The 26,266-nt window shown below is 37.3% G+C and overlaps 1 protein-coding gene across 4 annotated transcripts in view; it reads right to left on the bottom strand.

Moving 5' to 3' along the window:
* pard3aa (par-3 family cell polarity regulator alpha, a) overlaps positions 1-26,266 on the bottom strand; it is a 557,061-nt gene that overhangs the window by 166,076 nt on the left and 364,719 nt on the right. For 2 of the 4 annotated variants that reach the window (XM_073864006.1, XM_073864004.1), the window contains exons 16-17: positions 16,974-17,122; positions 14,064-14,108 (exon numbers count right to left, since the gene is read on the bottom strand). In XM_073864006.1, the coding sequence (XP_073720107.1) occupies positions 14,064-14,108; positions 16,974-17,122 (194 nt within the window). The remainder of the gene's footprint in view (positions 1-14,063; positions 14,109-16,973; positions 17,123-26,266) is intronic. The other 2 variants (XM_073864007.1, XM_073864005.1) reach the window with 1 other exon arrangement.

Genomic DNA, 26,266 nt, shown 5'->3' with positions numbered 1-26,266 from the left:
TGAGTGAACACGGGCACTTGGCTGGTCGGGTCTGTGATTTGTATGTGCACATGCAGGGACCAAAATTATGAGTGTTAAGGCCAGAAAAAGTTACTTTAGTGAGTAAAAATAGTTTAATAAAAGCTGCAACATGACCTTTATTAATAAAGGTAAAAAAAAACATTTACTGAAAGAAAACCTCTGTCACGACCCACACATCTTCTACAAACTTCTGACAACCTCTGTGAAAAGCATACAACTAAAACTTTTCTAGATCATCATGGTTAATGTACATTCACACTTTTAAAATAAAGGTTCTTTGTCAGGCCTTATGGTTCAATGAAGAGTCTTTAACATCCACATAACCATTCTGCAGCACAAAAGCTTTTTTATATCGGAAAAAGGTTTTACAGACTATAAAAAGATAAGAAAGAAATGATTCATGTAGAGTTTTTTGATTAAAAGCTTTTTGGGGAACCAAAATAGTTTTTCTTTGGCATCAAAGAACCACATTTACTTATAAATTCTGATAAAAATTTGTACTAAAGCTGTCACTGGGATGGTACTCCTTATGTGGTCCTGATATGTAGCATTTAGGCACATATATGTTTACCATAGCACGGTTTAAAAGTCATTGACCAAAGTCTAATGCATATGATACGCCAGTCCTCCCCGTTCACACTTAATACCACGCATCTTTTCACGTTATTTTATTGTGTAATGGTTTATCAATATATTAGGATGTCATTGTATGGATAGGTTTCTTTTTTTCTCAATTTTTAAGTCATACTCGTTTAAAGTTGGTGTTATAACTAGAGTTTGGGTTAGGAAATGTTACAGAAAGTTGTTTAAACCCCAAATCCCAAGCAACATTAACGTACACTGGCCTGCATGTACTACACACTTACCATGTACATACAATTTGTAAGTACAGTATTGTTTATTATTAGTTATCATATATGCACACTAAGTACCTGTCATTAACACACACTTGCCAGTAAATACTGTACTAACTACTTATATTGTAAATTCATTTGTAAGTACAAAAGTATTTGTTATTAGTTAACATATATGTACATTATAAGTACCTGTCACTAACCCACACTTGCCTGTAAGTACTAAATACTTATATTGTACATTTATTTGTAAGTACAGTAATGTTTGTTATTAGTAATCAAATGCACACTATAAGAACCTGTCATTAACCCACACTTGCCTGTAAATAATGTACTAAATACTTCTATTGTACATTCATTTGTAAGTACGGTAGTGTTTGTTATTAGTTATCATATATGTACACTAAGTACCTGTCATTAACACACACTTGCCAGTAAATACTGTACTAACTACTTATATTGTAAATTCATTTGTAAGTACAGAAGTATTTGTTATTAGTTAACATATATGTACATTATAAGTACCTGTCATTAACCCACACTTGTTTGTAAGTACTAAATACTTAGTGTGTACTGTACATTCATTTGTAAGTACAGTATTGTTTGTTATTAGTTATCATATATGTACACTATAAGTACCTGTCATTAACCCACACTTGCCTGTAAGTACTAAATACTTATATTGTACATTTATTTGTAAGTACAGTAGTGTTTGTTATTAGTAATCAAATGCACACTATAAGAACCTGTCATTAACCCACACTTGCCTGTAAATAATGTACTAAATACTTCTATTGTACATTCATTTGTAAGTACGGTAGTGTTTGTTATTAGTTATCATATATGTACACTAAGTACCTGTCACTAACCCACACTTGCCAGTAAATACTGTACTAACTACTTATATTGTAAATTCATTTGTAAGTACAGAAGTATTTGTTATTAGTTAACATATATGTACATTATAAGTACCTGTCATTAACCCACACTTGTTTGTAAGTACTAAATACTTAGTGTGTACTGTACATTTATTTGTAAGTACAGTATTGTTTGTTATTAGTTATCATATATGTACACTATAAGTACCTGTCATTAACCCACACTTGCCTATAAATACTGTACTAAATACTTCTATTGTACATTCATTTGTAAGTACAATAGTGTTTGTTATTAGTTATCATATATGTACACTATAAGTAGCTATCATTAACCCACACTTGCCAGTAAATACTGTACTAAATTCTTATATTGTAAATTAATTTGTAAGTACGGTAGTGTTTGTTATTAGTTATCATATATGTACACTATAAGTACCTGTCATTAACCCACACTTGCCTGTAAGTACTAAATACTTATATTGTACATTTATTTGTAAGTACGGTAGTGTTGGTTATTAGTTATCATTTATGTACACTATAAGTACCTGTCATTAACCCACACTTGCCTGTAAATATTGTACTAAATACTTATATTGTACATTAATTTGTAAGTACAGTAATGTTTGTTATTAGTTATCATATATGTACACTATAAGTACCTGTTATTAACCCACATTTGCCTGTAAGTACTAAATACTTATATTGTACATTTATTTGTAAGTACAGTAGTGTTTGTTTTAAGTTATCATATATGTACACTATAAGTACCTGTCATTAACCCACACTTGCCTGTAAGTAATAAATTCTTATAGTGTACATTTATTTCTAAGTACAGTAATGTTTATTATAAGTTATTATATACCTGTCATTAACCCACACTTGCCTGTAAGTATTAAATAATTATATTGTACATTCATTTGTAAGTACAGTAGTGTTTCTTGTTAAAGTATACATATACTATAAGTACAGTATGTATCTGGTATAACCCAGTACTTATCTAGAGTTACATAATAACTACAAAGTATGTAACACTGGTAAGTACAGTTGTGATACCTTTTAATTAGCATGTAGATACTTAAAATTAAATACCACACATGTGTATGTAAGTACAGCATATTTACCATATCCTGTATGTACAAGGTAAGTACACGTACTGTAAAATAAAGTGCTATCAAATAAATTGCATGTACAAAATGTTTATACAGTAACAGGTAAAGTTTCTCAATTCACTATAGTGGAAGTTGCTTTTGGTCCATATTTAAGCATAAAAGCATGCTGTGTGTGTATAATTGTGTGTGAGCCCATATGGAACAGACTCTAAAACAGTTGCAAAGTACTAAAAATGATCTACATCACCTGCATGATTGGGTTAAAATAGTCTCTATACCTCAAACAGCACACTTTGATAAATGCTAATATGCATGACTGCTTCTACACATATGCATGTGCAATAGTTTTAGTGATGTATGATAGTGCTGTATAGGATATGAAACATTTCAGATGAACTCAGATGACACATTAATGTAAGTCCAGCTGTGTGCGTCTCATTGAAATGTATGGCGACACGGGTTGGCGAGTGTACGTTCTAACCCAATTAGCATGCAAATGATATATAAACAAACGTTAACCAACAGCTCTGTTGTTCTAGAGAGCGTAGCAGACTGCTATTTCCGTTGGCTGGCGTAGCATGAACGACCCGTTTCTTACTCCAAGTATGTTAAAGACCTTTCGCGACAGGTATTGATGTTAAATGTCTTGGCTACGCCGTTGAAAACACAGACCCCGCAACCTCTGTTTGCATTTAACGTTCTCCCGCTTGGACAGCCATAATTATTTTTCCTATGGCTGCTGTTCTTTGTTTAGATATGGCTAGTGAGGCGAGACTTCTGCATTGGCAGTCCTATCAACGTACGCCTGTGTGAGGTTTTCTAGAACACTAACCCTGAATATGCGGTTGTGTGGTTGGGCACAGTGATATTTTATTGTCTGAAAATGTCGATATTAAATATGCCATGATTCTTCCATCAAGATGTTCAATCAGTGACGCAGGTTTCACCTTGTGTGCTCTTGGAAAATTCCAGTTAAAGGGATCGTGTGCTCTTGGAATTCCGGAATGACAGATCTAAACTGGGATTCTATGTATTCCCGTTCTGTAAAAACATAGCTGTCTCTCGACCTCCCTCGTTCTTTTTCTTAGATGATGCGTTACGTGGACTCAACTCTTTGGAGCTTTTCCCGAAATCGTCTTCCCACCATCTACTCCCAGATTCCTGACTTGTTTTCAGAGCTCTAAATGGAGCGTGCTCGGTGGCTGCTGAGCTCCCAGACGATTTTAAGGAGGAAACACACGTGAAGAAAAACACAGATTAGCTAACCAAAATAAACCCCCTATGCTGTAAGAAAACAATTAGAAATCTATTACCTCCTCCTCCTAAAGGACGAACAGCGTACTGAAATGTTGGTGAGCATGTGAACGGGAAACCGAGGAGAACGGGGGTTTGGAAATAATTACAGGTGATTTGAAATGTGGAAGAGTAAGCAAGCGAGAAGGCAGAGCGCCAAAATTGTGCCGTAATCCAAACTAAAGCCACAACTGTTATCATTCTTTCGCAACTGGTAGCAACATCAGAGTCTGTGGTCATTTTAAACAGTTTCTGATCCTTTAACCAAGCAAACCGGCATAATGGAGGCTACTGATTAACCAAAACAGTGCCAAAATGCCTTATTTAAAGGCCTTTATGATCTTCCAAGCACAGTTTGGTTTGTTTGGACTCCGAGGTTGGCAGGGAAGAGATGTTTGTAAGTGTAGGATTTCCAAATTACCGTAAGTGATTGGGGAGCACACATACAGTTCAATTTCAACACATACAGTATTGTGCAAAAGTCTTGGATGAAATAACAAAGCTGGTGGTGACCTTAGTTTAAAAGGGACATTCCACTTTTTGGAAAATATGCTCATTTTCAGCTCCCCTAGAGTTAAACGTTTGATTCTTACAGTTTTGGAATCCATTCAGCTGATCTCCGGGTCTGGCGCTAGCACTTTTAGCATAGCTTAGCACAATCCATTGAATCTAACCATTAGCATCGCGCTAAAAATATCCAAAGAGTTTCAATATTTTTCCTATTTAAAACTTGACTCTTCTGTAGTTACATCGTGTACTAAGACCGACAGAAAATTAAAGTTGAGATTTTCTAGACAGATACCGTATACTCTCATTCTGGGGTAATAATTAAGGAGTTTGGTGATGTAACATGACTGCAGCAGGCGTAGTGATATTACACACTGCCTGAAAATAGCCCCCTGCCATTGAAAGTAACCAAGGGGAGTATTTTTTCGTGCAATGCGTAATATCACTATGCCTCCTGCAGCCTTGTTACAGCAGCAAACTCCTTGATTATTACGCCAGAATGAGAGTATAGTTCCTAGCCATATCTGCCTAGAAAATCACAAATTTTTATTTTCCATCAGTCTTAGCACACGATGTAACTACAGAAGAGTCAAGTTTTAAATAGGAAAAATGTTTAAACTCTTTGGTTATTTTTTTAGCGCAATGCTAATGGTGTAATCAGATTCAATGGATTATACTAAGCTATGCTAAAAGTGCTAGCGCCAGACCAGGAGATCAGCTGAATGGATTCCAAAACGGTAAAAATCAAATGTTTAACTCTAGGGGAGCTAGAAAATTAGCATATTTTCAAAAAAGTGGAGTGTCCCTTTAATAACCATAAAAAATGGCTTCTTAGTATTTAGTGTGACTTCTATTTGCACTAAGCACATTTTGAACTCTTTTAAAAATCCTAAAGTCATCAGATTAGAATTAGAAATTAGGATTTTATTACATTTACTGTAGGTTTAAGAGAGACTGCATGTTCCTGCTATTGATCCGGGGTAAGGGGGTCTCAAACTAAATACTTCACACTTCAGCTTAAAGTTTTTTTCTGCTTTTTAGTATTGCATACAAATTTCCTGTATTTTCTTGTTGAATTCTAATAAAGAGACTGATAAATAATTATATATGCTCACTATACCATTGCAAAAACAACTAATTTATTGATAGCAAGGTGGCCTATGACTTTTGCACAGTATTGTATGTTATGTCAAGTCTGGGCCATCAACTGTAAAAAAGATGGACGACGCAACGTCACCTCCCTCCATTGTAATGAATTGAAGCCAAAAATCTCCAACCATGGTCGCCTCCATGTTACGTAAAAACATCAGTTTGAAGCCAAGGCATGCGCCAAAGGAATCGTCCGTGGAGCCAGAGCCGGGGTCTCAAACTTCCACCCAAACGTGAACAGTAGTGATGTTTAGTGAATAGTGAACTTTAAATTAGTTGAGTAAGTTGTTAGTACTTTCAGAAAAGAGTATGTGGCCTGGTACACACTGCAAACTTCCGGGAGTGACATCCGCATTTAAACGCGGAAATGAATCCCCTAAATTATCATTCCATGTCTGTACAGAACAAGACTCACTCCTGAAAATGTGATGAGCTCAAGCAGTTACCATTTACTGCTTTGACTAAAATAATATTACAGTGTTATGTTTTGCAATAAACCTCCATCTTGGCTTTGTGTGTTGTTTGCATTTGAGGGTGCTCCACAGAGCGCTGTCTTGCAGTGTTGCCAGGTCCACATCTTTTTTTGGGCACTTAACCGTTAATGGCTCATGAAGCGATCAAGTTTTTAGTGATATTGAAGTGGGAAGGTGCCAGTCCCAATATTTTGGTTTTTGAGGAAACATTTGGATTGTTTTTTTCGGTTTATCGTGGTATTTTGTCTTGTTTGCTGTTTTTTGTGCAAGATCTGGCAACAGCAGTAAGCAAATGCTCGTGCCTCTGTCATTTTTTGCATCAAGCACACACAAGACATTTTCCTCTACACATTTGATTTTTTAAAAGAGAGACCTGTCATTTCCATGATGCACGTTTAAATGCTTCATCAACAACTAGTTATTTAGTTCGGTTATGTACACACTATGCAGAGTTTCTGTAAATGCGGTTGTCGCTATACCTGCACTTTGTGGAGGTTAATTCGGTTGTATGTGTTTGTCACTCCCATAGGACTCAAGTGTGTATGTGTGTACAGAACATGATTAAGCATTAAAAGGTGAAGTGACACCGAATTTATATGCAGTGTGAACGAAACCTGTGTGAACCGGTCAAATTATGCAAAAAGTACACAAATATTATTTACGTTACATAAAATTCTTGCTATGAATTTAATCAAAACAATACAGTACATAATTTGAATTGTAATAAGAAATGTTATGATTTTCAAGTCAGTGCAAAAGAAACATCTTGTGACGACTGTGATACACAAGTAAAGACTCTCTCTCTTGCCACTAAACATACAGGATTTGTATTCTCTGATCAAACATGTTGTATCTGTGGGGTCGGTTCTTAGCCTCGTTTCTTTACTAAAATAAACCAGAAATGAAAAAATCTAGTAAGCCTGCCAAGCATATGAAATGACATTGCTTTCCATATGCTGGAGAATCCTTCTTAATCAACATGTTCTGAATGCCATCTGAACACAAGGCTTATGTGCAAATCTGCAACGCTGAAGTGCAGGGGCTCAAACACAAAGACACTAAGACGCATAAAACCAAGGAAAAGGCACGGTTCAAGGGAACACAAATCTGCATCGCTCTGAATCTTGGAATAATCAAAACACTAAGCCTGTTCAGTATTCTCATGAAATTCTGTCAGTGCAAAAACATGTCAAGGACCAGAAAGCTTGTAATTGTACTTTGTCTGTATGCGTATATTTTTTCCCTAATTTGACATGGAACCCTCGATGGGTCAAATCACTGTATGATTTATATCACGTCACATATGCTTATCCTCATGTTCTCATTTAGCACAGTGATGGTATGAGTGTTGGTTTTGTTGACATATGCTGATGATAAATCCAGGATAACCTGATATTTACCATACTGTAATACTTACAGGTATGGATTACTTTATTCATATGGACAGTTTCATCGGACGCATGCGTGTTGTCGCGGTTACACAGCTGAACCCTAGTGTGCCTAGTGGCTAAAGTGATCTCTAAAACAAATAACTTGTTGAATATAACATGTTTTGGTTGTTAAAGACAAGGTTAGATGACGAGCATGGATTACTGCTGTGTGGAGAGGTTTGGCAGCCAGGCAAGAATTCAAGGATCTGTAGTATACATAGTATAACATAATATACTGTACATGAATTTTACACAGTAACATTAGCTCAGTGTAATACTTGATACTATTTTTAAGTAGATATTTGAAGGAATGTAATTTATTTGTCAGTTACAGAAATAAACTACAGTAAAATGACTCTGTTGTTTTGATTCTATGTGGAAGTCTACCAGAAGTTGCGTTTAGTCCACAAAGCCGTTTGTTTATGTTGTTGCTGGTTTCAGCCATCTATACTGTAGTGGACAAAATTTATGTTCAACTATGAACAACTATTTAAATATTTTATTAAATATGCATTAAAAATGTTAAATGCATGTTGCCTAAAATGCAACCCCTTGATGCGCACTAATTCGTTTGGCGGGATGACGTCACTTTTTTACACTGCTTACAATGTCTATATACAGTAGCCTACTGTCCACAAACATTAATAATATTAACATTGCTATACATTGTTTAAAACGTTGACAGTTTTAGCAACAGTTTATGGGCTCTGTGTTGAGATACAGATGCTCTAGGATCATAACTCTAGTATTTTGTGACAGAAGTCCAGATGACAATATGCAAAAAATAAACGGGACTTCTTACCTTTGCCTCTTTGGGACAAAATTGTTCCTTAAGGTACAGAATAGGTCCTTAGGGTATAATATTGTACCTCAAAAGGTACAACATTTCATAGTGTTGTATACTCATAAAGGTAAAAAAGGTTTTGAATCCTTTTTTTCTGACAATGTAGCAAAATGACTATAAAATATTACCACAAAAGAGGGTCAACAAATATTAATATCAGATGAAAGTGTGGTCAGACTATGCTTTTTGACCTGTAAGCTCTTTGTTTTTCTATGCATATTATATTAGAATAAAACCCAAATTCACTAATACAGCTTGTTTTGCCTTTTTGCCAAATTATTTTAATAAATAATTTTATATTTAATAAATACCTTAAAAGTTTAGTGTTTTGTACAGTGTTGTTTTTGGCAGCCCTTTTAGTTTTAGTCTTAGTCTTTTGGACGAAAATGCTTTTTAGTTTTAGTCACATTTTAGTCACTTATAAACGTGATAATTTTAGTCAAATTTTAGTCAAGTTTTAGTCGACGAAAACACAAAAATGTTTTATGCTGAGTTTCCGCTGAGAACCGCGTTTCAGGCGTCAATATCGCGTTACCGCACGTGGTTTGCCACTTGAACAATTTGGATGCATTCGCGCGTGTAGAGCGGAGTAGACACGCGGAAAAAGCAAGCATTTGACACGCATCAGAGGCAAAATTCGCTTCTTGTGGGAGGGGCAAGTGCTATCCAGTTATCTGTATGCAAGATGGCTGATGTAATTGTGCATTTATCAAGAGAGTTACCAGTTTGTATTTGGTCACCTTACTATAGGGGGGAAATACCCCGCACAACGCTCAATTCGCGCCTTTCGCGCAAGCTTCACGCACAAATAGGTCGGAAACGCGTCTTCAAATTGACTTAACATTGAAATCACTCGCGCTTCACGCCTCTACCGCGGTTGGTGTAAACGTAGCATTAGTCAAGTTTTAGTTGATGAAAACACAAAAAGGTTTTAGTCAAGTTTAAGTCAATTTTAGTAAAAAAAGTAGTCTTTAACTAATTAGTTTAGGTTAAAAAGTATTGGAAATGGGCTTAGGTTTGACAAGCAGATACATGTAAAACCTTAAGCTTACCATGAAATGTGTCACAAGCCGATTGTTGAGTAAAATCGAATGTATATGATATGTTAACAGCGTGACTTGTTAATTACCTTTAAAAAAGATTAGCGTGATGAGCCTTCAGGTGTCGCTTGAAGTTGGTGGTATTCTTCCCACCTAGTTTGTGGCCACATTTACCGTCGTCTCCCAATATGCATTCCGTTTTTCTTTCTGATGGATTATACTGAAAGTATGTCCATAAATCATCTCGTCATTTCCGTTTATTGACGTCACCGCCACAGTCCTTCGAACTCGCCACAGCCGCAGGTGTGTTGTTGTTGTGTTAAATCTGGTGCGTGTGCGCGGCATGGCGGCAGCCGGGTGGTGGGCATACCCAAAACAAGGATAGGAACGGCAGCATTGCTGATACTTTCAAGCTAAATACAGACAGATTTCACTCAAAATAGGCAGAAATGACGTGCATTGTGAACGTCAGACTTATAATCATTTTCGTTCCGTCTCGTCTCGTCAACAAAAACTCGTCATGTTTTCGTCACCTTAGAGCCATTTTTAGCTAGTCATCGTCGCATTATCGTCATAAAGAAAAGTGCGTTAATGAAATAACTTTGTTATCGTCATCGTTGACGAAAACAACACTGGTATTGTACATTGTGTACCATACACATTATCCAGTATTTTTATTGTTTAATCTAACCTGAGGATGTATTAAAAACAAACATTGTACAAAGTGGCGGACGGTGACTTCTTTTTACGAGGGCGCTCGATGCGAAGTTCGTCACAACATGTATGTAGCCCGTCATGTGTGTGGTGCCTTATTTCAAAATATGTGTTCTGCGCGTCGAGTGATCCTATGTGCATTACGTGTTTTGTCAAAATAAGTGCCTACTGCAGACGCGTCTAAAGGGTTTAGGATAAAAGAGACGCTCGTGTTTGCCAGATACTCACATAATCTCATGCATAAGAGTTTACTGTTAAGGGAGTGTCTTGCGTGTATTTTGTGAACGTGAGCGTCTCTTTTATCATAAACGGTTGTGATGCGTGTGCAGCAGGCACTTATTTTGACAAAACACGTGATGCACATGGTTCACATGACGCAACAAACACATATTTTGAATATCATGGTATTATTGTACATGTCATGAACAATTAGAAACCACTACAATACCCTAAACACTACAGTATTTAAGAAGCTAGTACAAAAAAGTGTACCATGTCTACATGGTAATGTCATGGTAGTTTGACATACATAATAAATCAAATCAAAATCAAAATATGACTACATAAGATTATTTATACAGGACTCTAAAGTTCTTCAATGTAAAGACATTACTGTATAATGTACCAAAACATTATTACCACAGTACTTTGTAATAGAGAGACAAGAAAACAGAAAGTGGGAAGCAGGAACAAGTACTGTAAGGACAAGAGAGATAACATCACTGAAGACATATCGATATAAAACATAACATGCAAAGCGCCTGCATCTATTTAATTAGCAAACCCTACAAAGGCACCTTGAGCTCTCCAGTGCTTAAGAGTGATTACCATTAAATGCTAAAGAAAGATCATTTATGCGTTGCATAACCTGCGGTTGTTAATTCAGGTCCTGTGGTATTGTTAAAACCGCCGAGCAATATTCTCATGACTGATACTCGAGCTAACACAGGCAAGCATTTGCGTATGAAAGCATAATCCATTGTGCGTAATTTATTCTATCTGCAATTTTCTGCATCAAGTTAAAAGGGTGATTACGCTTAAAATAGCTTCACAGCGGCCAATGAGGTTCGAGATTGAGGGAGTCGTGGGGTTACCGACCTCCATTCCTGCTTGTCCTGGATCATTAGTGGGCCGGAGAATGTCCAGGTTGTCCCTCCCTTTTTTACATCTGTCTTTATTAACATCTAATATTGCAAGCTAATCAGTCATGGCCGCCTCATTTGTGCCATTGGTGTAATGATATCAGCGATGCTTAAAATGTGCTGAGTCGTCATCCAATTTCCGCTTCATCATAAAACTGTCAGATGAGTAATATCATTATTCCATGTCATACCAGCACTTATGACATCATAGACCAAATATCTTCAGAGGTTTGGTTGCTTTTTTATTTACTGTATGTTAGCTGTCCTCAACCCTCAACAGAAAGTTTATTAGGTCGTAAGTGCACGGGGCATGGAGGATTTTACACGGTTGAGGTTGTGGCTCTGGCAATAGAACATAAATTGAGACCATGGTGGTAGTTTATAAGAGTTGAGTGGTTTCAGATGTAATACTGTACCTTCACACTCCCTCAACTGACTGTCTGATAGAAAATGGACAGGAAAGGGCAAGTGCTGGCTTATACGATCAGCCAGCCTAACTTCATGGGATTTCTTAAGTATGACAGCTTCAGTGTTTACAAGTGTTGAGAAAGACTATCGTTCCAAAGTTGTTTGTGTAATGATACTAATAAATGTCTTTGTGCCAGTTTATTGTTTAAAATGGTCCGCAAGTGTTTGTTTTAGATATGTAACCTGTGACTTTTCCATGTGACTACATAATAAGATCACACGGCTAGTGCAAGACGAGTTGTGGTTTAAAAGTACTTTTTTGGTGATCGTTTCGCTGGACAAGACCATAGACTGTAAAAAAAGATGGACGACGCCCGTTCTCTCTCTTCTATTGGTGAAAAGTGAAGCCGCCAGTGTCCCGATAAGGCGCTGACATCTTGGGTCTTGAGTCTGCGCAGTAGTGATTTCGGGACCAGTCCTGCGCAGTAGTGAGCAGGACGTAAAGTTGCGAAATCAAGGCCCCGCCCTCGCTCTCGCAGAATGCGCATATCACAGCTGTCAATCATGACGTGACACTACCGTTTTAAAGCTATATATAACTAACTAAAAACAAACTTATTTTAAAAACAAACACTTGAATTTACATCAGCGTGATAAAAACTACAGTAATTGACAGAAACCAACTTCTGAAAAAGATAATTGAAGTGTAATTAAATTGTTTAGTTGGTCTCAAGTCCCATTGAATAAGATGGGGGATGCGGGGTTTATGACCTATACTGGGACCAGTCACTGGGTGGTGATCAAGACGTTCTGGCTTCACTTTTCAGGGTTTGTGCAGCACGCTTGGACAAGACCCTTATGCCTCGGTTTGGAGTCCTTTGAAGCTGCATCGAAACTGTTTATTATTTTCAAATTATTTAATGGCCTGTCGTCAATTATTTTTATTTCATTCATAGCTTATGAAAAGTTAATAAGTTATCCAAAAGGCAGTTAATTGGGAAAAACACTGTAAAGCAAACCAGACTTTATACCGATGTATAAAAGTCTAGAATTACGAAACTGGGCCTTTTTAAAACCCCTTTAGTGAAGATCAGTCTGGTACATAGACTGCTTTCTCCATTTGCTTTCAGTATCATCGCTCATCCTTTGCTTCATCAGTCTACTCCATTTCTGTTTAATGTATATGTTTCATAAGGAAACAACCTCCTGTCCATTAAAGGTCTTTGGCATGTCTCTGATGTTCAAAAAGCTCACTCAAAAATGATAGATGACAACTTTCAATTCTGGCAGTCGTCTCAACTTTTGTGCCGTAATTATTTCAAATCACCTCATCACTCATCTAAAGACACAATAATACGACTCGAGTCAGGCCTTCAATTCACCGACTATGAACTACACTGTAGCCTGATCCTCCTCTATATGTGGCCTTCGTTTTGAATGCGAATTTTACAGTGACCATGACATTTCTACCAACTCTAAACAAACCTGTTCACTACGGTTTGGAAACACAAGTACATGTTGTTACCAGAACTCTGATCTCCAAATGTACTGTATGACATTGATGGATTAATTGCAGTAAGGCAACCGGCCTGCCGAATGAGGGAGCGCAACACACACACATACCCTCACCTTATTATTTTCCATTCCAGGAACCATAATTAATGTTTTCTTCCATTACATTCCCTTAAGAACAGGCTTTCAAAAAAAGGTTGTTGCCAAAACGTCTATTTAGCACCATAGGACTTTATTTCAGTTGGAAACAGAAAGAAACAGCCTATTTGATTTGATGGCAGTACTTCAATCGAATGTCTTAACAAGCACAACACACATGGCCTTCAGTTGTAGATTTATTTGTTAACAGTTAACGCCAACTAAAAGACAAGGGGGGCATTTTTAAAGGATTTTCCATACACATGTAGCTTGTTGCTAGGTTGTTTTCCACCATCTTTGCGGTCTCACAGTGATATGGTTACTGGAGCTCCGTTCCAAAACCTAGTGAGCTGCCTAAGAGGCTGCTTTCTAAGGCAGCAACTATGCCTTAATGTAAGTGACCACTTTGAAACGCTAGATTTTGGAAGAGAGCTTATCTTTGAAGGACACCAGTTGAAACCCACCAAAATGTTGAAATCTATCATGCCCAAAGAGACATCCAATCTGTTTGTGAGGTTAGTGTGGGGAGTGTCCCTGATTGGTTGCCTTACCTTCTATCCTTTCTTTGCGGGGAGTGAGGTTAAACTCGTCGGCTACTGTTAGGGAGGCATAAACAATTGTGATCGGTTAATGCAAGACATTCCCAGACCCATGCACCATCTCATTCCATTACGCACATTTCCAAGCGCCAAACTATGAAGCATGCAAATCACTGAGTTAAAGTGAGACGGACAGAGTCATGCATCTCTCTCCAACATTCAAGCATTTGGTTATATAGCAAGGTTATAAAGCGTTAGGTGGTTGCTTTCAGCTCCATGCACAACTGTGTAAGCAATTCCTTTTCATCCTTTTATCAAACATAAGGGGGGAATCAAACCATCAAGTCAGACCTTTTTACATAATTTCTCCGTGGTGGCTTTCAGATGTCTTTAAACTGTTACTGCAGAAATATATACTTAACCTGAAAATAAAAATGCCATTTGAAGAAAATGGCTCATGGGAACAAAGCGCGAGTGGTTTGTTGAAATTAAGAAGCTGTACTAATGAGCAGAGAAGAGATGAAATGTTCAGCAATCTCTCCTTTTTCAAACAGGTTCCTTATAAAAGATTAATGTAGGGTTTATTATTAACCAGACATCAAGTTCTTTTCACTATTTGGTTAAAAGTAATTACAAAAATGTTTTAATCTACATCTAAGACAGGTCTACCATTATGTGTTTGCATATAATGCAGATAAAATCCAAAATTCATGTATTAAGTATCACTTAACCCTTTCCCTGCCATTGACGAGTTAACTCGTCAATTAAGAGAAAACGCTTTCCTGCCAATAACACGTTTTTCTGGCAATCCATATTTCTGCTATTATCCATCAGTTGGTGCTCTTACCCAACTTATAAAACCCGAAAGCAACCCCTTAGAGCAAACAGTACGAACTACGTGTATGTTTTGAGGATCGCTCTGAATCTGATCTCTATAAAAAGTCCTTCACAAAAATGCATTTATCTCAGCTTTTTGCTAAAAATGTGGTATTTTTGAAGAAATCTACCTATAGTTGAGAGGCGATAAAAAGAGAACAAATGTAAACTTTAGTTTAAAAGCACATGGTCTGTTCATTCATTTGATATATTGTATGTTTATATATTTAAAAAAAGAACATTTTCATGAAGGCATTGAACTTTTGTGAAAATCATAAAAAATGCCTGGCTGGCAAATTTAAAAAAAAAAAAACGCTGGTGGGGAAAGAGTTCAGTGACAAAATACTTGCATTTCAAAAAATAACTTTCTTAGTATTTTTGTCTTGTTTTCAGTAAAAATATATAAAAATAAATAAATAAATAAATTAAGATGTATTTTCTTGATAAGCAAAATGACCAAGGAAAATGTCTAGTTTTCATACAAAAAAAATAAAAAAATAAAGTGAATTTGTGCTTAAAACAAGCAAAAAAATAATAATCTGCCAATAGAATAAGAAACATTTTCTTCAATTAAGTGTTTATGAAAAAAAAAATTCAAGAAAATATTTCTTATTCCATTGGCAGATTTTTTGTTTTTTGGACTAATTTACTTAACTCTTTCTCCGCCATTGACGGGATAACTCGTCAATTAAGAGAAAACGCTTCCCTGCCAATGACGAGAATTTCCGGCTCTCCGCAATACCGCTATTAACCGCTATTTTGTCTTGTTTTCAGTAAAAATATCTTAAAATTCTTAAATTAAGATGCTTTTTCTTGATGAGCAAAACGACCCAAGAAAATAAGTCTAGTTTTTAGACCAAAATTATTAAATTTAAGTGATTTTGTGCATAATACAAGCAAAAAAAAAATCTGCCAATGGGGTAAGCAAAAAAATCTTCAACATTTTTCTTAAACACTAAATAAAAATTAGCTTAGCCTATTGGCAGATTTTTTTTTGCTTGTTTTATGCACAAAATCCCTTAAATTTGATATTTTTGGTCTAAAAACTAGACTTACTTTCTTGGGTTGTTTTGCTCATCAAGAAAAAGCATCTTAATTTAAGAATTTTTAAATATTTTTACTGAAAACAAGTTTTTTTTCTTGAAAATCATTTTTTGCAGTTTAGGTAGATAAAAACCTACACATTAATAAAGTCTGGAATATTTTTTCTTCTAAATTGGACAGGCCTTACCGTTTCATCATTGGACATCTTACTTCATGATTTTTTTAGGACAAGTAGAGCTTCACAACACACTCATAAAGCAATTTGATAAAGGGTGACAGTGAGCCTGAGGCAGAAGGTTTTTTTATCCAGATCAAGACAAATGTCTCTTAATACTTTTGATTGAGTGATATCAAAATGATTTTTAACATCTTAATGAGGCACTTAAATGGGTCTTAAATTTCTTTCTTTCTTTTTTAAGGGAAACGTGTCTCTAGTGTCTCTTATGTTTTTGACTCATCAGGGCATTGGACCTCAGGAGGCCGTGGTCCTGATGTTGACTGAGGATAAAGGAGAGGAGATGAAGGATGAAAGAGATGTTTTATCTCCTCCGATTAGCCACCCAGCCATGCGGCAAAGGCCGTGGATTCCCTTGAGATGGGCCACGGGAGTGTTGCTTTATGCTCTCAACCACCCTGACCTGTCCTTGAGTTCCTGCCAATCTGTCTTAAAGCAAGACTAGACTTAACCAGCCAGCTCTAAGAAATGAGTGATTAATATAAGTTATGTAGGCTATGGTAAATAAAGTTGATTAGAGACCTCAGTTGTAAATGTGTAGCCTTATGGCATTATATACTTTTTTAATATTTAACAACTCCCTGTCTACTACACTTTAAAGTTTGGTATATATTCTGCCTAATATTATTAATGTGTTCCTACATATGCATCCCAGCTGATATACTGTAAATATTGCACTACATACAGTACTACACTACAGATGGACAGGAACAGAAAGTAGCAAGGCAAAGAACAGGAAGTAGTAGTGTTTAAATATGAATAGTTACCTAGGTCCATACTCTTCGACTTGCGACTCTTGATAATTTCTAGCTGAGCAGCATTGGCATATTGCTTGGTTCGTTTTTCCGACATGCTTTGTCGACCGAAGCCCTCGCGCTCAAAGACAGCATCCATATCTGTGTCAGGACCGAGTGTACTAAAAAAAAAGAATAAGAAAGAAATACAATAATCCATAAAACATTTACACATTTAGCAGACACTTTTTTTCAAAGTGAATTTTTATGGAAATGTGCATTTCCTGGGAATCAAAACGACATACTTAACATTACAAGCACCATGGTCAACTAGTTTAGCTACAGGGAAGCTTTGCACATTTTGTGCTGGTTTTGGCAAATGGTTGAGTAGAAATACTTTGCAGAGATGTCAAATTTTATTTTTCATGGAGTCAAATGAGACTGTTTGGGGTTGTCATTGATTATTTTGTCAAAGTTGGGTTTTCCAGACCTTTTGGTCACAAAGAATTTTGTTCGGTTTTTTTTGTACAACCCATACATTTACTATATTTTTATTCCTTATAAAACATTATATGATGTCTACCATAAGTAAATACAATTTTTTCCCCAAAACTAATAAAAACCCTACTGAAAAATCCAGCAAAGACCAGCATAAGCTGGTAGCTGGTTTTAGCTGGTTTAAGGTGGAAGTAGCTGGTTTAGCTGGTCCTCCCAGCCTGACAAAGCTGATCAAGCTGATGGATCAGCTTGTCATCCAGCCTGACCAGCTAAGTCCAGCTAGACCAGCTTAAAAAGTGACCAAAGCACAGCTAGACCAGCTTGCTACACCAGCAAAACCAAGCTGGGAGACCGGCTAAAACCAGCTGACTAGCTTATGCTGGTCTTAGCTGGATTTTTCAGTAGCGAATGCAAACATAAAAATACTGTATATCAGAATATTTATACAAACTTATAATGAAAAATAAAAAGACTGTTTATCTTCCATTACATGGAGTGTTTTGGCATTTTAAGTTTTTTGTTGAATTAAGAAATTCTGCATCCAAAGAGCACCGATTTATGGATTTAATAACATGGAATCACGAGTGATTTCAATGTTAAGTCAATGTGAAGACGCGTTGATGCGCGTCTGGAGGTCTCGTGCCGCGAATGAAGCGTTTAGTGCGGGGCGGTAGACGCGATTCCGCCTTATTCGCGCGTCTAGTTCGCGCAAATTAAGCATTGCTGCGGCAAACGTGCAAATTAATTTTTTACTTTGGTGGAAAAACGCGCTGCGTTAACCAATCAGGAGCTTGCTCTAGTAGTGACCTGATTACAGGAAGTGAGCGGAGTCGCAGAAGCCCCTCCCATGACGCGAATTTCCGCGTAAATGTCTCGATGAATAGGTTTTCACGCACGAATGAAGCAAGTAAACTCAAACTGTTTTAGCGGCAAACTAGACGCGGTAGAAGTGATTATGATGCCTCAAACACGGCTGGTGTGAACCGCGAGTCATTTCAATGTTAAGTCAATGTGAAGATGCGTTGACGAGCGTCTGGAGGGCTCGCGGTGCGAATGAGGCGTTTAGCGCTGTAGACGCTATTCCGCCTCATTCGTGCGTCTAGTTCATGCGAATGGCGCAAATTGAGCGTTGCCGTGGCAAACGCGCGAGTTGAAAAATTTGAACTTTGGCAGAAAAACGCACCGTGTTAACCAGTCAGGAGCTTGCTCTAGTAGTGACGTGATTACAGGAAGCCAGCGGAGTCGCAGAAGCCCCTCCCATGACGCAAATTTCTGCGCGAATGTCTCGATGACTAGAATTTAACGCACGAATGAAGCGAGTAAACTCAAAATGTTCTAGCGGCAAACTAGATGCGGTAGACGCGATTTTGACGCCTCAAACACGGCTGGTATGAACCCACGGTAAAGCTGCATTCAGACCAGCCGCGGTAGAGGCGTGAACTTTGAGTGATTTCAATGTTAAGTCAATGTGAAGATGCGTTGACGAGCGTCTGGAGGGCTCGCGGTGCGAATGAGGCGTTTAGCGCGGTAGACGCTATTCCGCCTCATTCACGTGTCTAGTTCATGCGAATGTCGCAAATTGAGCGTTGCCATGGCAAACGCGCGAGTTGAAAAATGTTAACTTTGGCAGAAAAACGCACTGTGTTAACCAATCAGGAGCTTGCTCTAGTAGTGACGTGATTACAGGAAGCCAGCAGAGTCGCAGAAGCCCCTCCCATGACGCAAATTTCTGCGCGAATGTCTAGATGACTAGGCTTTCACGCACGAATGAAGCGAGTAAACTCAAAATGTTCTAGCGGCAAACTAGATGCGGTAGACGCGATTTTGACGCCTCAAACACGGCTGGTATGAACCCACGGTAAAGCTGCATTCAGACCAGCCACAGTAGAGGCATGAACCTTGAGTGATTTCAATGTTAAGTCAATGTTAAGACGTGTTGACGAGCGTCTGGAGGGCTCGCGGTGCGAATGAGGCATTTAGCGCGGCACGGTAGATGCGATTCCGCCTCATTCGCTTGTCTAGTTCATGCGAATGCCGCGAATTGAGCGTTGCCACAGCAAACACGCCACTTGAAAAATTTGAACTTTGGCAGAAAAATGTGCCGCGTTAACCAATCAGGATCTTAGTCGCAAAAGCACCTCCCATGAAGCAAATTTCCGCGTAAATGTCTCAATGACTAGAACTTTGGCAGAAAAACACGCCGCGTTTACCAATCAGGAGCTTGCTCTAGTAGTGAAGTGATTACAGGAAGCGAGCGGAGTCGCAGAAGCACCTCCCATGATGCAAATTTCCGCATAAATGTCTCAATGACTAGGTTTCACGCTAGAATGAAGCAAGTAAACTCAAAATGTTCAAGCGGCAAACTAGATGCGGTTCGCGAAAATTTGACGCATCAAATGCGGCTGGTGTGAACCCACAGTAAGGTCGTAAAAATAATACAGTTCATTATGTAAGGTCTTTATACAGCACTATACATTATGCTTATACTTGATACATTATGTATATTACATTGCATTTCTGTGAAGAGATCCTTCTAAATGTTCCACATTGCACTTTTAAATCTATAACATTAAAACATTAAAAGATAAATTATTGTTGTTTGTGTGTCACTGAGCAATGCAACTGCTGTCTGGAGTATTCATCTCACATGGGTGTACATCAGTGTACTATAAACTAACTTTTCTTAAACATGTATTTAAGTGGGAAAATACTTTAAAGCAAATGTTCTGACTGTGTTTTGACAGTTTTTCTACATCCAATGTTTGTGCAACTTTACAATGTCTACTTTCAAAGCGATGCAACTTTTAAAGCAAACTTTTAAAAGGCATTAAAGATATTTCTCTCCACATATTCTCACATCCCAATCAAATGGAAGCAGAGGCAGGCGCATCTCAAAATATGCATCCTGGGGATTTTAAAGGTGTCAAACTATAGTCATACCTCATTCCTGTGAACCACATACTAAAATCCCACGCTCACATTTTTGGTTCATAACACTTTTGTCTTTTTCCCTCTTTTGTGTTTAAAGTCACACATCTTTTCACTTGGAAAGCATTTCTTGCTGTTTGTAATTCACTGCAGACCAACAGGAGCTATAAATCGTGAAAACACGTCTGAACCTTGGAAACAGCGTTGGTGTGAAACAAGGTTTAAAAGATACAAGCAACTTATAGTTGCACTTTAGAGAATTGACACTGCAATATTTTTCCCCTACAAAATAAAATGGATTGTTATATTACAACAACCTAGTTTGCTTTAGCTGTACGTTCAATACTGATCTGGCCTCCAATCAGAAGCGTTAGGCCGATGGACGTGCTCGACGTGTGTGTGACACGTGGATGTGTTTTATTAAGGAGGTTAGATGTGTGTTGTTGGTATTGATCGTGATGTTATGATGCTTGATTGCATGTGTGCTCTCTAGCAGATATTGACTGGATGAATGTAAGCAAATATAGAGCGAGAGACAAACCCGTATTGAAGATAAGGTCAATGTATTCTCTTTAGACTCTCTTCTTTAGCATATTAAATACTGCAGCCACTCTCTCTCTCACATACACATTTCACAATCTTATTATTCATTACTTAACAGGGATATAACTACTGCATTTATATAGCTAACAGTATAGTAATTACTACAAACTAATACTATGCAATGCAGAGAAAAGATATGAAAGTGGGGCGACAGGTTTGTGGAGGTTAAAGTCAAGGGGGCTAAAGCTGCAAATGGTGTTTTTTGTGCATCTGAGAAAAAATTTACTGAGTGGAGGTGGGGCTAATTTGCATATTCATAAGGGCAAATACTGTACCCTAAATGAAGCAGGAGTGTAGAGTTACATTAAAGTTGATCAAAGACGAGTTTTAAAGGATTTAAGGAATGACTAAAGGGGGACTTAACAGGAAATAACATAAAGTCAGCCAATCAAGTTAAAGCTTATGATGCTGGCATGTTTTTGACATTAAAGGATTAGTCAATTTTCTTAAAAAAAAAACACCATGTCATCCAAAATGTTGATGTCTTTCTTTGTTTTGTCGAGAAGAAATTATGTTTTTTGACGAAAACATTCCAGGATTTTTCTCATTTTAATAGACTTTAATGGACCCCAACACTTAACAGTTTTAATGCAGTTTAAAATTGCAGTTTCAAGGGACTTTGAACTATCCCAAACGAGGCATAAGGGTCTTATCTAACAAAAAATGTTCATTCTTGGCAAGAAAAATAAAAAAATGCACTTTTAAACCACAACTTCTCGTCTTCCTCCGGTCCTGTGGCGTGCTAGCGCGACCTTAAGTAATACGTCATCACGTCAAGAGGTCACGGATGACGTATCGGAACTACGCCCCAGTGTTTACAAGTGTGAAGAAAGAGGACCGTTCTGACGTTGTTGTATGTGGAATGATACTAATTAATGTCTTTGTGTCAGTTTATTGTTTAAAATGGTCCGCAAATGTGCGTTTCATATATGTAACACGTGACCTTTCGATGTCATTGCGCGATTGCGTGAGGTCGCGCTGGCGCTTCACAGGACTGGAGATAGATGAGTTGTGGTTTAAAATGGCATATTTGTTATTTTTCTTGCCAAAAATGACAATCGTTTCGCTAGATAAGACCCTTATGCCTCGTTTGGGATCGTTTAGAGTCCTTTGAAACTGCAATATTAAACTGCATTAAAACTGTTAAGTGTTGGGGTCCATTAAAGTCCATTAAAATGAGAAAAATCCTGAAATGTTTTCCTCAAAAAACATAATTTCTTCTTGACTGAACAAAAAAAAGAAGTCAACATTTTGGATGACATGTTGGTGAGTAAATTATTATGTGTGCAATATGAATCAGACCGCCAGAGAATGGACTGCGGGTGGTCTAAAAAATTAAATGCTACATCTATATCTGATTTCTATATATGCTATATATGATTTCATATACATATAACACGCGCACACACAAACGCACATCTACTATTGTGTTAGTTGGTGTGTTTTAATAAAAAAACTTTGTCCTCAAAAGTAAAAAAATGATTTATGTTATATGTTTGTGTGTTTCAAGGGAAGAGAATTATAAGTGCAATGCCGGCAGAGACACATATAAACCCCAGTATGATAAAAACTCGGGAGAGTTCAATGTGAAAAACATCTGGGAGGTACACACACACACACACACAGAGAGAGAGAGAGAGAGAGAGAGAGAGAGAGAGAGAGAGAGAGAGAGAGAGAGAGAGAGAGAGAAAGTTGCAATATGTTAAACATGTTGGAACAACAGCACACTGCTGTACAATGTTAATATTCATATCCAACAGGGATCTATTAGCATTCAGGGAAAGGAGAATGAGTAATTAACACATGGCAATATAAACACAATAAAACCCACACGAGAGATATGGTTTCCTATCCGGTTATGAGGTATACTATGAAATACATTCACAATTAAATGTGTATAGAAAATCGGTTGCACGTGAAACAAATGCCACATCAAAACAGGGCTGTAAAAACAATCAAGCACACAAAACCACAAAAAACAATCTGTGACTTAGATCTGCACGCGACACAAACTGACCATCACACACACATCACATCACACAGTAAACAGGGCGGTAGCAGTCCATTGCACTCAATCACACTCTATTAGACCATTAAAGACATTTCCCAGTCAGGCAAAGAACATGACACAAAAAAAGACTTTAGTCCAGTTAACCTGACCAGCAAAGACAATGATTTTGATATCTTATAAGGATTGGTATCAGTATTGAAAAGTGTACTGCATTCATTCAATGACAAGTAAACATAAATAAATAAAGATAAACTCTACTCAAAAATTGAATGTGTTTTTCCTTATATTTCCATTTAAATATGTTTTGGGGGTCCTAAGTTATGTTTTACCTGTCTAGGTGGGTCCTGAATGAAAAGGTTTGGGAACCCCTGATTTAATAAGTAAATCTTAAAGTATAGCCTATCTGTCTATGCAGAAAAAGACAAGTTGAATCTTTTGAAAGATAATTCCATTACTTTTTGGTTTTCCCTGACAAAACCAGCTAAAACCAACCTGGTTTTAGTTGGTTTAGTTTGAGAGGCAGTTTGACCACTTTGTAGCTGGTTAAGCTGGTTTTAGCTGACCAGGCCTAAAGACCAACTGACCCAATGGTCAAAACCATCTGACTAAGGGATTGTGCACACCAAAACTTTTAAACAGTTTTTTCAGCCGAGCGCTTTTTAGCTGTGATACTTGAGCTGTGAGCCGGTTGGTTGTTGTGATACTTGTCCCGCCCCTCCTCCACTGTGATTGGACGGCTGTGTGAGAACTGACATTGACGAGCTAAGCTTTTAACCCAAAGTTGAATCTCTTTCAACTCTCGAAGCTCAGAACCGAGCGCGGAAAAAATGCAGAGCTCCGGCTTATTTGAAAAACGCAGAGTTTCCATTGGAATCAATTGAAAACATGCGCCGGCCGCAGGCGTAAAAGCTTTGGTGTGCATGCCCCCTAAAACATCTGAACATGACCGTATTTGCCTGGCCGAGAGGACCTGTGATTTAAATTTGGGGGCTGGGCTAAAACCCAGCCAACCAGTCTGGCTAGGTTGGTGTTCAGTTGGTTTTAGCTGGTGGGTCAGCTGGTCTTCAAGCCTAACCAGCTAAGTCCAGATTGGCCAGTTAAACCAGGATAGCAAAGGCTGGAAGACCAATCAGTTTAATAAAAAGCAAAATCTAAATTCTTATTATAAACTGATTCTAAAGCCATTGTAAAATATCGCTACTTTACAATAAGGTTGCATTAGTAAATAATGAACTAAATATTTTTTCAGCATGTATTAATTCTTGTTAATGTTACTTAATGTCAATACAGTTATTTGTATTAGTTCATGGTGCATTCCCTATTGTTAACCGTTTCAACGTTTGATTAAAAACAAATATTAGTAAATGCTAAAATTAGCATGAGCTAAGATGAATAAATATTGAAAAAGTATTGCTCATTGATAGTTCATGTTAGATAATGCATTAATGTACACCAATAACGCACATCAATACATCAATAACGCACATCGATACATCAATAACGTACATCAGTTGAACTTGGCAACCACATAAAGTCTAGGCTACATTTAGGCCGATAAATAATGTAATATGATTATTTTAATGTATTTTATCATTAACTCTTTCCCCACCATTGACAAGTAATCTCATCAATTAAGAAACGTGCATAAAACGTGTTCCTGATTAATTTTATGTTAATCTGCAATACCGCTTACCCAATTTATGAAAAAAAAACTGAATCCAAAAACATTTTTTACTAATTTGGAACTCTGTGTATAATCGTTCTGAATCTGATCTTCAACAAAATTCCTTCACAAAATTGCAATTATTTCAGCTTTTTGCTACAAAAAAATGTTTAAGAGTTTATAAGCATAGAAAAATACAAATAGGATTAAAAAAAATCCCCATTTTGTTTGTTTGTTTGTTTATTTATTGTTTGTTTGAAAGCAGAGAGTTTCGGGAAACACCAAATCGTAATGATGAAACTTACGACGTAGTTGGCTAACGATGCTTTTGGGAACGGACCCCTGAATCGGATCTTTAACAAAATTCCTGCAAAAACATGCAATTATTTCAGCTTTTTGATCATTTTTTTTAAAGAGTTAATAAGCAGAGAATTTTTTTAAAGAATTTATAAGCAGAGAAAAAATATAGATAGGATAAAACGTTTCCCCCACCCCCGCTTTGTTTATTTGTTTCAGAGGGTCTGTTCTTTCATTTGACATATTTGTATGTTTATATATTTTTTGAGAAATATTTTCCTGGAAGGCATTTTGGGAAAATCACAAAAAATGCTGGCGGGCAACTTTTCAAATAATTGGCTGGCGGGGAATGAGTTAAGTGTATTTATTAAATGTATCCATTGCCCATAAACATGAACAAATGCTGCCACAGTTTACAGTAAAACCATTGTGAAGCATATCCTCCAGGGATGCAACTCCAAGGTTGCTTACTGTAAATGCAAACTACATGCATTCGTAAGTACACCTCATAAAACACTTGCTACTTTATTTAATGATCATTATTGCACTTAGGCACCAGACACGTGCATGTGGTTGCTGCATGGGTTCCTATAACTAGGTCACTTTATTAATGTGTCTTGTGCAGATTGTGGTTTGGCCTTGCTGGAGAACCATTTGTCTTGTGTGTAGCCCTACTAATGTGTTAATGAGCGATACGCTTCTGTGCGTCCACCCACAAACAGCAGACAGAGGCCATCCTTTAAAAGAAAGAAAGAAAGAACGAGTGCCAATTGGGTTTTTTTAGTAGCGCCCTCCTGTGGGCATGTAACTGTCATAGCATTTGAATACATATATGTGCATAAATGTAAAGACAAACTGATAAATCATTGAGAGAGATGCATGTGTGTCTGTGCTAAATTAATTTCGTCATAAATCTGCATGAGTGTGTATAAAGGTGTTTGTGTGTGAGAGAAACCATCGCAGAGAGGCATATAAGGTCTCTTATGCATGAATAATTTAGACTAGCCCGAGGCATTGCTGCTACAGACTTCTGCCAAGTGTTTTTGTGAGTGCGTGTGTGTGTTTGTATACATGTGTGTGTGTGTGTTTGTGAATAACAGCACTGTCACAGTCTCAATCCCTGATGACAAACATATGACATCACATAAACAAAAAAGTCATTCATTAAGAGAGAGACACTGAGAGATGAAGATCTGGAGCTGAAAGGGATTGTGGGAAAGCGTGCAAGTTTTCTCATGGGACTGAAAGGAAGAGATTGAAAGTGGACAGAAATGAATTGCTCAAGTCACTTGCTTTAGGAGACACTTTTACCCTAGTCTCGCGTAG

This window comes from Misgurnus anguillicaudatus, chromosome 25 (assembly GCF_027580225.2).
Source record: "Misgurnus anguillicaudatus chromosome 25, ASM2758022v2, whole genome shotgun sequence".
In the NCBI taxonomy this organism is placed as follows: domain Eukaryota; kingdom Metazoa; phylum Chordata; class Actinopteri; order Cypriniformes; family Cobitidae; genus Misgurnus; species Misgurnus anguillicaudatus.
This window is presented reverse-complemented; position numbering and strand designations above follow the sequence as displayed.